Genomic DNA, 15,522 nt, shown 5'->3' on the forward strand with positions numbered 1-15,522 from the left:
TCTTATAATTGAACTCTGATATGTTGATTATCTCTAAATTCAAATATTGGCGCCATCCCTCTCCTTGGCATTAAAGTGCATTGAACTTTATTTTTTGTCGAAGTAACTTTGTCCTAGTTCACCTCCACACTACTGGTCTCCCATTCTCTTCGTTTGCCTGAATTTGCAGTACGGCAACCTACCAGTCGATTGACACCTTGCCGGCACCAGACCAGGAGTCAGAATAGTCATTGCTATCTCATTGGGCTTGCCTATTTTTAAATTTAGCACTGTACCACCATACAGCAATTCCAGAATGTTTTCTAACTGTCTTGTTTCAATGCCAAGCAGGTATTGATATTGGAGGAGAAATTAGCCAAAGCATCTCCGAGTCTGAGTGTTCAGCTGATGGATGTGCTGCTGCGTATATAGTTACCAAGTCTGTTGGAAAAAAAGTGCGAAGACCTGGAAGATTGCGAAAAAGCAGGATGCCCAACTTTGAGGAAGAGCAGAGTATTCAGTCATCTGTTGAAAGTGAAACTCGGAAAGGAACCGTTAGGAATGTAAGAGATCACCAGTATGTGCCCACGAAATTACATAAGAATTTTAGTTACTGTCTCATAAGTGGTAGTGATCAATCATCTAATGCTTCATGTGAAAATGCAGAGGACAGGGTGTGTGACATGGAAGTACTGGAAGGTTCAATTGGCGAAAATGTTGCCACTGACCATAATAAGCCAACAGTCATGAGGAGGAAATCTTCAATGAAGATTGAAGGGAAGCATCTATCTGAAGAGCTGAGAAATAGTCAGCAAAGAATAACTGGTGTGCAAATATTATTTGAGGGGCAGTGTGCAACAGGAACTGGACTTGAAGAATGTATTCAGGAGAAAACTGGTGACTGCAACTTCTGCTCTCCTCTGGAATCTGAATCAAATGTTCTTGAAGATATCAATCATCAAAAATTGCAAACCAAGCCAAATGAAATGGAGGAATTGACTCTCGTCAGTAAATACACTGTAACCGAAGAGTCCCAAGTAATACCAAATGAGTCGCTGAGAGCTGATGCAGCAATTCCTGAGGAAAATGAAGTTTGTATTTCACCACCTGACATTCGGGAGGTGTTTCGAGGTAGACCTAGCCGCAGGGTTAGCAAATTATTCAGTTTAGAGGAACTGGTGGGTGAAAAGCAGCCAGAACAGGCAGCTGTTTTAAAAGTTGGAGGGCAACACATGGTAGACACAAGCGGTGAAAATGGAGTGAAAGGTGCGCAAGTTACACAAAGGAAAAAAAGAAGAGAGAGATTTTCGTACAAGATCATCAAACCAATTTTTCCCAGTCATGAAAATTGTGTTGGTGAGAATGGTGAAACCCAAGCAATAACCAGCTATGAAACCCTGCTTGATAATTTTGGCCATCGCTGCTCCTTGGAACAGATGACCACAAATATATTTGAGGCTGCTGACCAGTTTGAAACTGGAATCAAATATTCTGATAGTGGTCTAGAAAATTCAATACTCAAAAAGGTGAGGCGCAGTGCCAGGCTGTCTGGCTTTGTAAATATGGAAGGACTGAACTGGATCGAAAAAAGCAGCCCTCCACAGTCAGAGAAAAAGAATAAGAGCTGTAGGAGAAGATCAGTTAGACACACTGACACAGCGGAACAACTGTCTAGTACAGAAGAGTTTGAGAGCAAAACTGCATCCCAAAGAAGAATTGGGATCCTCCGCCGAAAGTCGCTGTCATGCAACAGAAATATAGTCATTGAGTTGGAGGAGCCTCCCCAGAAAAATATTATATTGGACTAAGGTTACCTTCAACAACATCACAGGTATTCTAAATTATCTGGAGAAAAAAAAGTTGTTTACTTGGATATTAGTGTGGTTTATGTTAAGTGTGTGACATTTTCATATTCTTTTAATAAAGAATGAGATCAATGCAGTGGTGAGAAATGATATTGGCTCAGACGATCAAGATGTAGAATCAGTTTGCGTGGAGATGAGAAGTAATAATAAGGGGAAGAAGTCACCGGTGGGTGTAGTCTATAGGTCCTTAACAGTAGCTGCACTGTTAAACGAAGTATAAATAAAGAAATAATGGAAGCCTGCAAGAAACGTACGGCAATAATCATGGGCGATTTTAATCTTATTGATTGGACAAATCAAATTGGCCAAAGTAGCCTTGAGGAAGAGTTCATAGTGTTTCCTTGAACAGTATGTTGCAAAACAAACCAGGGAGCAGGCTATCTTGGATCTGGTATTGTGTAATGAGACAGGATTAATAAATGATCTCATAGTAAAGAATCCTCTAGGAAAGAGTGACCATAGCATGGTTGAATTTCAAATTCAGTTGAAGGGTGAGAAAGTTGGATCTCAACCCAGTGACCTGATCTTAAATAAAGGCAATTACAAAGTTATGAAGGCAGAGTTGGCCAAAGTTGACTGGGAAAAATAGATTAAAGTGCAAGACGGTTGATAAACAGTGGCAGACATTTAAGGAGATATTTCATAACTCATCAAAAATATATTCCAGTGAGAAGGAAAGACTTTTAGAAGGGAGAACCATCCGTGGCTAACTAAGGAAGTAAAGGATGATATGATATATTAAAAAAATGGCATACAAAGTTGCCAAGGTTAGTGGGAGGCCAGAGGATTGAGAAATATTTAAAAATCAGCAAAGGATGACTCAAAAAATTATAGAGAGGGAAGATCGAGTATATGAATAATTAGCAAGAAATATAAAAATGGATAGCAAGTGCTTCTACAGGTATATAAAAAGGAAGAGAGTAGCTAAAGTGAATGTTGGTTCCTTAGAGGATGATAATGGGGACCAGGGAAATGGCGGAGACTTTGAACAAATATTTTGTATCGGTCTTCACGGTAGAAGACACTAAAACATCCCAATAGTAGATCATCAAAGGACTATAGGGAGGGAGGAACTTAAAACAATCACTATTATTAAAGAAAAAGTACTCGATAAAATAATGGGACTAAAGGTAGACAAATCACCTGGAGCTGATAGCCTGCATCTTAGGGTCTTAAAAGAAATGGCTGCAAAGATAGTGGATGCCTTGGTTGTAATCTACCAAAATTCCCTAGAATCTGGAGCGGTCCCAGCGGATTGTAAAACCGCAAATGTAACACCCCTATTTAAAAAAGGAGGAAGACGGAAAGCATAAACTAGTTAGCCTAACATCTGTCATTGGTAAAATATTGGAATCCATTATTAAGGAAACAGCAGCTGGACATTTGGAAAAGCATAATACAGTCAACAGAGTCAGCATGGTTTTATGAACAGGAAATCATGTTTGACAAATTTGCTGGAGTTCTTTGAGGATGTAACAAGCAGGGTAGATAAGGGGGAACCAGTGGATGTGGTGAATTTGGATTTCCAGAAGGCATTCGATAAGGTGCCACATAAAAGCTTACTGCACAACATTAGAGCTCACGGGGTTGGGGGTAATATACTAGCATGGATAGCAGATTGGCTAACTAACAGAAAACAGAAAGTGGGGATAAATGGCAAACGGTAATTAGTGGGATGCCACAGGGATCGGTGCTGGGACTTCAACTATTTACAATCTATATTAATGACTTGGATGAAGGGACCGAGTGTAATGTAGCCAAGTTTGCTGCTGATGCAAAGATGGGTGGGAAAGCAAGTTGTGAGGGGGACACAAAATATTTGCAAAGGGATATAGACAGGCTAAGTGAGTGGGCAAACATTTGGCAGATGGAGTATAATGTGGGAAAGTGTGAGGTTATCCATTTTTGCAGGAAAAATAAAAAAAAAACAAATTATTATTTAAATGGAGAGAAACTACAAAATGCTGCAGTACAGAGGGACCTTGTGCATGATGCACAAAAAGTTAGTATGCAGGTATAGCAAGTAATCAGGAAGGCAAATGGAACGTTGGCATTTATTGCAAGGGGGATAGATTATAAAAGCAGGGAAGTCCTGCTATAACTGTACAGGGTATTGGTGAGACCACACCTAGAGTACTGCGTACAGTTTTGGTCTTATTTAAGGAAGGATATACTTGCATTGGAGGCAGTTCAGAGAACGTTCACTAGGTTGATTCTGCAGATGAAGGGGTTGACTTATGAAGAAAGGTTGAGCAGGTTGGGGCTTATACTCATTGGAGTTGAGAAGAATGAGAGGTGATCTTACTGAAACATATGAGATGGGGCTTGACAAGGTAGATGCAGAGAGGATGTTTCCACTCGTGGGGGAATCCAGAACTAGGGGGCATAGTTTCAGAATAAGGGGTCCCCCATGTAGAACTGAGATGAGGAGGAATTTCTTCTCCAGAGAGTCGTGAATCTGTGGCATTCTCTACCCCAAAGAGCTGTGGAGGCGCAGTCATTAAATATATTTACGGTGGGGGTGGAAATGGACAGATTTTTGATCAATGAAATAGTGAAGGGTTATGGGGAGCAGGCAGCGAAGTGGAGCTGAGCCCAAGATCAGATCAAATGGCCTTATTAAATGGCGGAGCAGGCTCGAGGGGTCAAATGGCCGACTCCTGCTCCAAATTCTTATGTTCTATGTTCTTGTATTCTGCCCACTTGAACTTGGGGGAAAAACACCCAGCAGTACAATTATATTCTGTTCTTGAAAACATGGGTCCTGTCTGATGACAGTATTGTGGAGGGCATAGGTCGGTCACTACTGGTGGGACCAATGTACGGGTTGAATTCCGAGCACTGTGCAAAATGCATATTGGCTTGAAGGTGCTCTTCCACAGCTGAGTGCTGATATGCAGTTGTTCTTTTGGCTACAGCCCATAGTGTAAATCAACTAACTGACAGTCAAGTGACCGTTTCACAGATGCACACGAAACACAAGTCTATGATTGTGCTGACAAATTAAAAGTAAAGTTACACAAAGTAAACTTTTGGACTCCATATGAGCAACGTTCCAGGGACTGACTCCTTGACAGAGTGTAATAAATGGAAAGCAATGCATGGAGGTCACTCCTGAAAGGGGTCAGAAATCATTTCAATAGATATTTCATTGGTGGGGCAATTGGCTTTGTTTTTTTTTTAAACTCATTTTTCCAACTCCCCTCAAGGCACTGTTTTCTCTTTTGGAGTTCTATTAGTGCTGGGCACCCAATAGTACCGTACTCAAAAGCATTCTTCATGTGCAAGACTAATGTGTGTTTTGGCAGGTTATTCAGGGGAGCGGAATGCAATCCAAACTCATTCCTGGTCTCTCCTAACCTTCAAATGCAATTTTAAACAGTGTACCCTGAATAACAATTAGAAGCAAGAACCCTGGCTGACGTTTCCCCCCCCTCTCTCTCTTTCCCCTCGGGTCACCTGCTGTAGCTGTACCTCCATACCAGCAGAGATCAATTAACTTGATATAGAACAGAAATTGAGCCAGGCACCTTCTGATCTATATGGTTTAGTGCTGTACTGAGCCCTGGCTTTAGCCACAAGGCCGTTGGGGAGCTGTAGGTTTTTAAAGAACCATCTAACATTATTGTAAGATTTATTGCTGAGTCAAATAAAATTCTTTGGCTCTCTTAAGGAATTGAAGAAATGAATAATTATGTGTAACATAGACTATCCTGACGACAGTTTAACAAAGACAAGTCAAAATGAGATAACTGGAAATGAGACCCAGCATGATTATCTCGAAGATGTTGGTCGTGCTCCTTACACATTCTCTGCCAGTGTACCAGTGTGAAAGATGTATCAGGTACTGAATCCCAACGTTAGCAGATCCACAACTACATATAATTGAATTCTAGAAGATATTTTTGTTTAGCTGTACTGCACAACCCAAATCGTTTTGAGATGCATTTTCTATTGCAGAATGTGATACAAGTTTTGCACATTATTTGTGTGAAGTACTTTAACTTACTCTTGCTGTGTCATTTAAAAAAAAATCAATTGTTGAGCTAATTCATATGAAATAAAGAGGCACACAAATGATGAATTTGCCTGCAAGTCCATATTCTGTTACACGGCAGTGCTTAACAGGCGCGAAAGATTTCTGGTTCAGATCTGACCAACATCTAGAACAGGCAACTTTCCTGCGTACGTACCCAACCAGTTTTGTGGCTTCGTGTGATCGGATGGCTTCAGGCCAGCTCTTGAGCTGATCCAAAGTTCTGACCCCGGTTACTCTGGAGCAGCTCTGTCAGTGATCATCACCAAAGTGGCCGAGCTCCTGGCGGACAACCGAGTCTCTCGTCTTCTGTGGAAGTGAGATCACTGACATTCCAAGTCTGTGGGTATTTAATAGTGTGTCAATCCAGGACTGCTGGCATGAGGGCAGGATTAGGAAAGAAGAGAAACAAAGACACTTGGTTGGTAACACTCACTTGAGTCACAACGTTGTGGGTTTAAGCTGCACTCCGTGATTTGAGCATTGTGCTCTCCCTCAGAAAGTACCTTTTTTATTAACTGAGGCCTTGTCTGCCTATTAAAGTGGATTTTGTTATAACTTTTCGAAGAAGAGCACCAATTATCCCTCCGCCAATACCACCAAAACTGATTAAGGGGTCTCTTTGCTGTGCGCAAAATTGTTGCCTTGTATACTTGTAACAATGGTCACTGCACATCAAGGCACTTGATTGCATGTGAAGTATTGCATAGTATTTGGAGCACAGAAACAGGCTATTAGATTGAACTGGTCCATGCCGGTATTTATGCTGTACACGAGACTCCTCCCGCTCTGCATTTAACACCATCTAACATATATCCATCTCTTCCTTTCTCCTCCTACCTTCCCCTTAAATGCATCTATGCTAGTCTCCTCAACTACTCCTTGTGGTAGCATGTTCCACATTCTCACCACTCACTGATAAAGAAGATTCTTCTGAACTCCCTATTGGATTTATTAGTGACTATCTTATATTTATGGCCCCTAGTTCTGGTTTCACCTGTAAGTGGAAACATCATCTCTATGTCTGCCCTATCAAATCCTTTTATAATCTAAAAGACCTCCATCATCTGGGATTTCCTGAGAGATATGATCAGGTGATAATATAGTGCAAGTTCTTTCTCTGCTGACCCAAACTATACGTGTACTTCTTAACTACTGCCACAAGAGGGCAACATTATACCAGACCATTCATGAAATATATGTACTCTCGATCCCCAGAAACAAAATAACTTTGGTACGGCAATCTGCATGGGTAGAGCATCATCGTACTCGGGGTGTGACAATCCAATCCTGAATCTGACCAGGTGTCAAAACAACACCAGTTTTTGTTTTTCTTGTTGGCTCCAGGACTCTGCTGCTGATCCAGAACTAGGATAAGTTTAATCTCGTGCTGAATTTTTCGATTGCTTATTTGTTACCCCTCTCAGTTATAGCAGTTGCCCTCTAAGCCCATGGAGCATTGTGTGCATCTCCTTGAAACTTATTAAAGTCCCTCACATACAGTCAATTACTCAAAGACATGAACTACTGTTGTATAGACAGACAAGGCAGCTATTTTGCTTGCAGCAAGATCACAAACAGCAGTGAGATGTTTATATGTTAATACGTTTTTGGTGGTATTGGTTGAGGGAGCAATGCTGGCCAGACACCTACTTTACTAATTTTGAATCAAGCAGATTGTGACTTCGTTTCTCATCCAAAGGACTGCACCTCTGAGAGTGCGGCACTGGAGTGACAACCTAGATTGGATTGGAATCTCAAGCCCATAAATTTCTGACTCATTTAAAAACTTCTCTGCCTTGGTTGTCATCATTCATGATGTTGGTTATATTTTTCAAAGTGATTGTTGCGTCACACTGACTCGGCAATTCAGCACTGTTTCATGCCTCTACAACAGGCTAGTTATATAACTGCTTCTGTTGTGATATGAAGCAGCTTTCAACACTCATTGATACAAAGGCTATAGTGTTACTTGGGCCTAATTAAGGGGGCAAATAAGGGTGATACTGTGTCACCAAACAAGAATCGGCACAGTTTTTCCCCTGATTCAGTGAGCCTGAATCAACTGGATAACCTACAGCTCTTGTTCTTTTCCTCTAACTGTTCAGGCACCATTAATATAAGAAAGAAACTTGTAGTCCAATCAAAATAAAAGCAGCTCCATGGAAACAAAAGAAACTTTCCCAACTAAATCACTATGTTGTTATTAGTGTCACGTATTAAGTCACGCAATACCCTGAAATGCCCACCTGTCATAAAAGGCCTCCAGCATACTGCAGACACCACATGTTCCCTCTCCAAGAGCATGTGGGCATGGAGAATACCGCAGAAGAAAAGCAGGCAGGCAGCCCCATGGACCACGCCCACCCTGAACCTGTAAATTACTGTCTTGGTCAGGAGCAGGCACACAAAGGTCCTCTGACTTGCCTTGGATGGCCAAAAATCAGGAGCATAGGGATAAAGTGCAGCCAAAAGTTGAGGCGCAGCCCTTTCAGATAGCTATATGAGGGCTGAAACTTCTCGCGCTTCAGGTACACGTGGATTCTTCCTGGCTGTAAAAATCTAAGTGTGCTTTTTAAAAAACAAAAACACGCAACTATTCCACCCCGAATCCCAATTGGTGCAGAGAAGGACTTCCGCATAGAGAGCCTTTCATTGGGGACCTTTGCCAGACAACCATGTAAAACGTCAGGGCATGTCCAGATGGGAGACATGGGCGAGGAAGTGGCTCGTGTGCTGGAGCAGCCTGTACAGGAACTCCCTCCACGCAGAGTGGAATGGCACTGGGGGAATTTGAGAGACAGCTCGAATTGTGAGGTGGAGGTTCCCGAGGTGGGCTACGGGTCCTTATGCCGATGAGAAATTACGTCTGAACGGGGCAGGATCGCGACGCATGCTCAATACACGATGGAATCGGGGCCAAGTGCAACTTTCAAAACCTGCATGACTTGGGCTGCATGCCAGTCTTGGCATCAGGACATCCAAGCTGCCAATGCGTCTGACAATATCCAGTCCACTCTACCTACCATCCAATACGTCCCTGACTGGTTACCTTTGCAGCCAGAGCTCTCTGCTTTGCCAGCCACATTTTGACATGTCGGGAGAGGAGGGAGAAAGGAACGTTCTAGTCATGATGCTCCAGCTATCGTGAGTGTGAGGCAGGTTAGATGGACAAGCTGAACTTTTCATGCCCATCATATGTTCGAATACAAGGTGATCAGAATGTAGTATGGTTTGCAGGTCCAATACAGTGTTGGTGATTTTAGTGGCAGTTTTACTTGACAATACTTTGTTAGTGCCATATTGTAGCACAGAGGATGTAGATTCCAAGACTCCGGATGTGTTCTACATCAAAAGCTTCATCGCAAGCTAAAGGTGCAGACAAGCGCAATTGTATATCATGGGTCTCCACTTCAATACTAGTGTTCCAGTTCCATAATGAACGCAAATAAATAGCATTACAGAATGGTGCAGAACAGTTTCAAGTTGGGAAGTAAAACTAATTTCATGACCTCTTAATGACTTGAGAAGGGAAATCATTGACAACAGGCCTCCTGTTCATCATCCTCCTCCTCAAAAAAAAAAACTTTTTGAAGACCACACAACAGTATTGGCGATGGTTTAAAAATCACTTAGTACATCCAGATGCTGTGTTAAAGGAATTGTTTCAGGTTAACTTGGTTTACAGTCCAAATTCATCACTGGCACTTTGAGAGGAACACTCTGCTGAGTCACTCGGGGCACTTACTTGATGGTAAGGATCCCGAATCATATTTCTCATTTTTCCCCAGTCGGCGGAGCAAACAGTTCTACCAAATCTCCCAGGAGGCGGCCAGCAAATGTTCATACCTCACCCACCGTACCCGCCTTTTCACTTCTGCAGTTGTAATTAAACTCACATTTACCAAAGGAATAACTTCAGAAATTCTGCAGATTGAATATTACCTTGTCTGTGTGTTACTAATGTTCTTTCAGGAATGTTAAAGGATCAAATGTTGAGGTGGTCTTTAAGTTTTGAAGTTATGGAACAGTTTGCCCAGTGTGATCAGATCCATACCATGATGATGATGATGCAGCAGTTATATTATACAGCTCTTGGGTCAGTGTGAGACAATTTCTGATGTTCATCAGCATAAAACTAGTGTAATTATGGAGTTAGGTTGGCCATCTGATATCTGACCATACTAAAGCCAAGATGCATGAACCAACCTTTATAGCGAGCCTTATCACATCATCCCACCCCACCAAGCTGGGTTTCTTATAATTACTCTTAAGTACATTTAATAAACTTAAAAATGTTTGACTGCACTGTTTAAAAATTAAAATTTGAGTTGGCACAATTATTTCAGAAAAGCAATATAGAATAAAAACAGAATTTTGTATTGCAGTATTTGAAGAATGTCCTGTTGTTATTCCCATCGGCATCGTCCTTTCGTCTCCTGAAGGTGTTTAGTGCTTGCTGGAGCTGCCCTCGGTCAATTGCCCATTCTTCATCTATAAATCTAGACACTAATTGTCGTCCGGCTATTAAACCGTAGAGGGTATCAAAGCTAAATTCTTTCCTGTCGTGTGACGACCACACATGCGCACTTTCCAGCAGGGGTCAATGGATGGGGAGCAGGTGCAGCAATCCGGGCTGGCTTTTCCCATCTCCCCCCCCCCCCCCCCCTCCCTCCTTGGCCCAGAGCACTGTGGTCAACTGTACGGCCCCACCTGCTGCCCGGTCAATGATCGGCTAAATCAGTACAGACTGGGGATTGAACCTTTTTTTCCACAGCTTTGTTCTAACATAGTGAATGGAATTGGCTACCTGTTTGCCAGAATGCACAGCTGTACCAGTTGTGTTCCAGGGTGGGAGCTCCAAGTGTAAGAATGGACAATGAGTATCTGTTAAGCTATAAGAAATTCCTTCCAAAGCATTTCATATCTTCCGATTTCCCAAGGTAATCACAATGACCGGAAGATTAACTGTGTGACTCTTCATTCCCTAAAATGGAGTGGTTTAAAGTCATGCTAATCATCCCAGAGACGATAACACTTCCAAGCAAAGTAGTTGTATATAATATTTTGAAAAACAGGAATTCTAGTCCATTGTCCACTCTTCCCTGGTACAATGAGGTGTGAAGGAAGTGGCTAGTCAGAGTTGGCTAATTTTGCCTTGCCAGCTCTTCTAGGTTCTTACGAACTCAATTCAAACCATCTATTCAGAGGGGAAGATTTACACAGTGATTCATAGGTCGTCATTCAGGTGGTAAATGGCAGAAATAAAAGGCTGCAGGGACAGATCAAACCACGGTTCAGTTCTTCTGGAAGCGACGCACTTAGTCTGTGGTCATATGACAGGAGTGTCACTACTTAGATTGTTAACTTTGATGTTTGCTCTTGGACAGTGGGGTCAGGCTGGTCTGAATTTACATCCAAAGTTTCTGCTGCTATTGCAATCATTGAAGCTACTCTGGTAGATCTCTTCATCGCTGACATCACCAAGACAGCCTTGAGGCAAGGGGATCTAATGTGGTTTTTGCAGGGAAAAACAACAGCCTGTCTTCAACTATACTTTCCTTCAGCTTTAAAATATTTTTGCCTGTTTTGGGCTTCTGTCAAGTCTTTGATAGATGCCATTTTCCCTCTGTCAAGCAACTTCATTCAACATTAATTATACACTGATTCTCAATTTCTCTGCACCAAATTTACTTAGGAATTAATTTTTCTGTGCTCATGTGGTGAGGGATATAAATGAAGGAATCAGCATTCTGCAGTCTCTGGTCTATCACCATTCAGATCAGCCATGATCTAAGGATAAGGGGTAAGCCATTTAAGACCGAGATGAGGAGAAACGTCTTCACTCAGAGAATTGTGAACCTGTGGAATTCTCTACCGCAGATTGTTGTTGAGGCCAGTTCATTAGATATATTCAAGAGGGAGTTAGATATGGTCCTTACGGCTAAAGGGATCAAAGGGGTATTGGGAGAGAAAGCAGGAAAAGGGATACTGGGTGAATGATCAGCCATGATTATGCTTAAACAAAGGGGACTACAGTGGGATGAGGGCAGAGTTGGCTAAAGTAGACTGGAAACAAGGACTAAACAGTGGCACAATTGAGGAACAGTGGAGGACTTTTAAGGAGCTCTTTCATAGTGCGCAAAAAAAATATATTCCAGTGAAAAAGAAGGGCGGCAAGAGAAGTGATAACCAGCCGTGGATAACCAAGGAAATAAAGGAGAGTATCAAATTAAAAACCAATGCGTATAAGGTGGCCAAGGTTAGTGGGAAACTAGAAGATTGGGAAAATTTTAAACGACAGCAAAGAATGACTAAGAAAGCAATAAAGAAAGGAAAGATAGATTACGAAAGTAAACTGGTGCAAAACATAAAAACAGATAGTAAAAGCTTTTACTGATATATAAAACGGAAGAGTGTGACTAAAGTAAATGTTGGTCCCTTAGAAGATGAGAAGGGAGATTTAATAATGGGAAATGTGGAAATGGCTGAGACCTTAAACAATTATTTTGCTTCCGTCTTCACAGTGGAAGACACAAAAACAATGCCAAAATTTGCAGGCCACAGGAATGTGGGAAGGGAGGACCTTGAGACAATCACTATCACTAGGGGGGTAGTGCTGGACAGGCTAATGGGACTGAAGGTAGACAAGTCCCCTGGTCCTGATGAAATACATCCCAGGGTATTAAAAGAGATGGCTGAAGTTATAGCAGATGCATTCGTTATAATCTACCAAAATTCTCTGGACTCTGGGGAGGTACCAGCGGATTGGAGAGCAGCTAATGTAATGCCTCTGTTTAAAAAAGGGGGCAGGCAAAAGGCAGGTAACTATAGGCCGGTTAGTTTAACATCTGTAGTGGGGAAAATGCTTGAAACTATCATTAAGGAAGAAATAGCGGGACATCTGGATAGGAATAGTGCAATCAAGCAGACGCAGCATGGATTCATGAAAGGGAAATCATGTTTAACTAACTTACTGGAATTCTTTGAGGATATAACGAGCATGGTGGATAGAGGTGTACCGATGGATGTGGTGTATTTAGATTTCCAAAAGGCATTCGATAAGGTGCCACACAAAAGGTTACTACAGAAGATAAAGGTACGCGGAGTCAGAGGAAATGTATTAGCATGGATAGAGAATTGGCTGGCGAACAGAAAGCAGAGAGTCGGGATAAATGGGTCCTTTTCCGGTTGGAAATCAGTGGTTAGTGGTGTGCCACAGGGATCAGTGCTGGGACCACAACTGTTTACAATATACATAGATGACCTAGAAGAGGGGACAGAGTGTAGTGCAACAACATTTGCAGATGACACTAAGATTAGTGGGAAAGCGGGTTGTGTAGAGGACTCAGAGAGACTGCAAGGAGATTTGGATAGGTTAAGCGAATGGGCTAAGGTTTGGCAGATGGAATACAATGTCGGAAAGTGTGAGGTCATCCACCTTGGGGGGGGGGGGGGGGGGGGGGGAGGGAAACAGTAAAAGGGAATATTATTTGAATGGGGAGAAATTACAACATGCTGTGGTGCAAAGGGACCTGGGGGTCCTTGTGCATGAATCCCAAAAGGTTAGTTTGCAGGTGCAGCAGGTAATCAGGAAGGCAAATGGAATATTGGCCTTCATTGCGAAAGGGATGGAGTACAAAAGCAGGGAGGTCTTGCTGCAACTGGAGTACTGAGTTTTGGTCACCTTACTTAAGGAAGGATATACTAGCTTTGGAAGAGGTGCAGAGACGATTCACTAGGCTGATTCCAGAAATGAGGGGGCTACCTTATGATGATAGATTGAGTAGACTGGGTCTTTACTCCTTGGTGTTCAGAAGGATGAGGGGTGATCTTATAGAAACATTTAAAATCATGAAAGGGATAGACAAGATAGAGGCAGAGAGGTTGTTTCCATTGGTGGGGGAGACTAGAACTAGGGGGCACAGCCTCAAAATACGGAGGAGCCAATTTAAAACCGAGTTGAGAAAAAATTTATTCTCCCAGAGGGTTGTGAATCTGTGAAATTCTCTGCCCAAGGAAGCAGTTGAGGCTAGCTCATTGAATGTTTTCAAGTCAAAGATAGATAGATTTTTAACCAATAAGGGAATTAAGGGTTACGGGAAGAGGGCGGGTAAGTGGAGCTGAGTCCACGACCAGATCAGCCATGATCTTATTGAATGGCGGGACAGGCTCGAGGGGCTAGATGGCCTACTCCTGCACCTATTTTCTATGTTTCTAATACATCACGCATTAGATGCAAAGTAAACCTACATCTGCTCTAACAATGTACCTACAGCTGTGATTTTCAAACATTTGCGTGGGAACTCCTTGAAAAAAAAGTAACACACGAAGAGATCCCTCCCCATCCTAATTTTGGAATATCATGGTCTGTTACAAAGGACTGCCCTGCACAGTGTAGAGAATGTTTCTTATTGGTAGTCAGCAAAAGAAATAATGCACTAATTCGTCGATCAACACACACATCTCACGGATACCATTCACTACTGTAACACTTTTCCTGCAGCAGCAATCCTATGACTTCTTTGTATGAAACAGACAATTTGGCACCACTTTTGTGCTGTGAGCCAGTGCCCACCAGGAACTGGATTAAGATTACCTAAACTCATTCCACGTAGGTCCCTTGGATACAAAAGAGACTTTCATTCCATTAGTCTAGTTTGGATTTACGTCTTGGTCGCAGAAGTGAAAAGCCATTGTCCACCTCGTCACCTCACCGGATTTCCTTTTTACTGGTGAATGTTTGTGTTGGGTGACTGCAGAGAAGGCTAAACTATTCACCCTCCCCCCCCCCCCCCCCCCCCCACAAAATGTTATGTTCAGCCAGTAACCTGGAAGGTGCATCCCCTCACAAACAATTTTTTAGAATCTCAACAGTTGTATACGAGATGTGCTGAGAGCTTCTTGGGTATCTCTTTTATGTAACCTATACCGTTGAATTAAAAATAAGATCTTCTGTCTCCTACAATTGTCAGGAGAGTTCAAGCTTCTGAGATGTGCTCTCTGACGTTCACAGGAGACTGTTTATCTCCCTTTGTGACGATGTTGCTGCATTATTACCGAGGATTAATTGGCAAGCAATTATCAAGGCATTCTGTACACAACTTATTTTTTTGCGAGAACCATGAATGGGAGGGAGTGCATGGGTTTGTTGACTGTGTTGTCCAGTTCCATTTATCTGCTGCTGTGTTTTATTCTCAACTTGGTGAATCTTATTTCTGATTGGTCATGATGCCACGACTTAAGCAGTCACCCCTTTCCCCAAGCTGATTTTATTTGGCTGATTTGACTCTCAGCCAACACTTTGAGAAATTCTCAATTAACACTCCCATGCAGAGTGCCTTGAAATGGCCATCAGGTGTCATCAAGTCATCTTCAAACACAGCTTCTAGCTCCAGACTCTTGTTTCTTACAAGCACTACAAAAGAAAGAAAGGGAAATAAAAAAGAAAAACTTGGATTTATATAGCGCCTTTCACGACCACCGGATGTCTCCAAGTGCTTTACAGCCAATGAAGTACATTTGAAGTGTAGTCACTGTTGTAACGTGGGAAATGCAGCAGCCAATTTGTGCACAGCAAGCTGCCACAAACAGCAATGTGACAATGACCAGATAATCTCTTTTTTTTGTATGGTGTATGTT

At 42.2% G+C, this 15,522-nt stretch overlaps 1 protein-coding gene across 3 annotated transcripts in view; it reads left to right on the forward strand.

The window, feature by feature from the left end:
- Positions 1-5,909, forward strand: part of cdca2 (cell division cycle associated 2) — a 50,291-nt gene extending 44,382 nt beyond the window's left edge. For 2 of the 3 annotated variants that reach the window (XM_070866078.1, XM_070866080.1), the window contains one exon: positions 331-5,909. In XM_070866078.1, the coding sequence (XP_070722179.1) occupies positions 331-1,787 (1,457 nt within the window). In that variant the 3' untranslated portion in view covers positions 1,788-5,909. The remainder of the gene's footprint in view (positions 1-330) is intronic. The other variant, XM_070866079.1, reaches the window with a different exon arrangement.
- Positions 5,910-15,522: the final 9,613 nt, after the last annotated feature.

The sequence above is a fragment of the Pristiophorus japonicus genome, chromosome 22 (assembly GCF_044704955.1).
Source record: "Pristiophorus japonicus isolate sPriJap1 chromosome 22, sPriJap1.hap1, whole genome shotgun sequence".
NCBI lineage: Eukaryota > Metazoa > Chordata > Chondrichthyes > Pristiophoridae > Pristiophorus > Pristiophorus japonicus.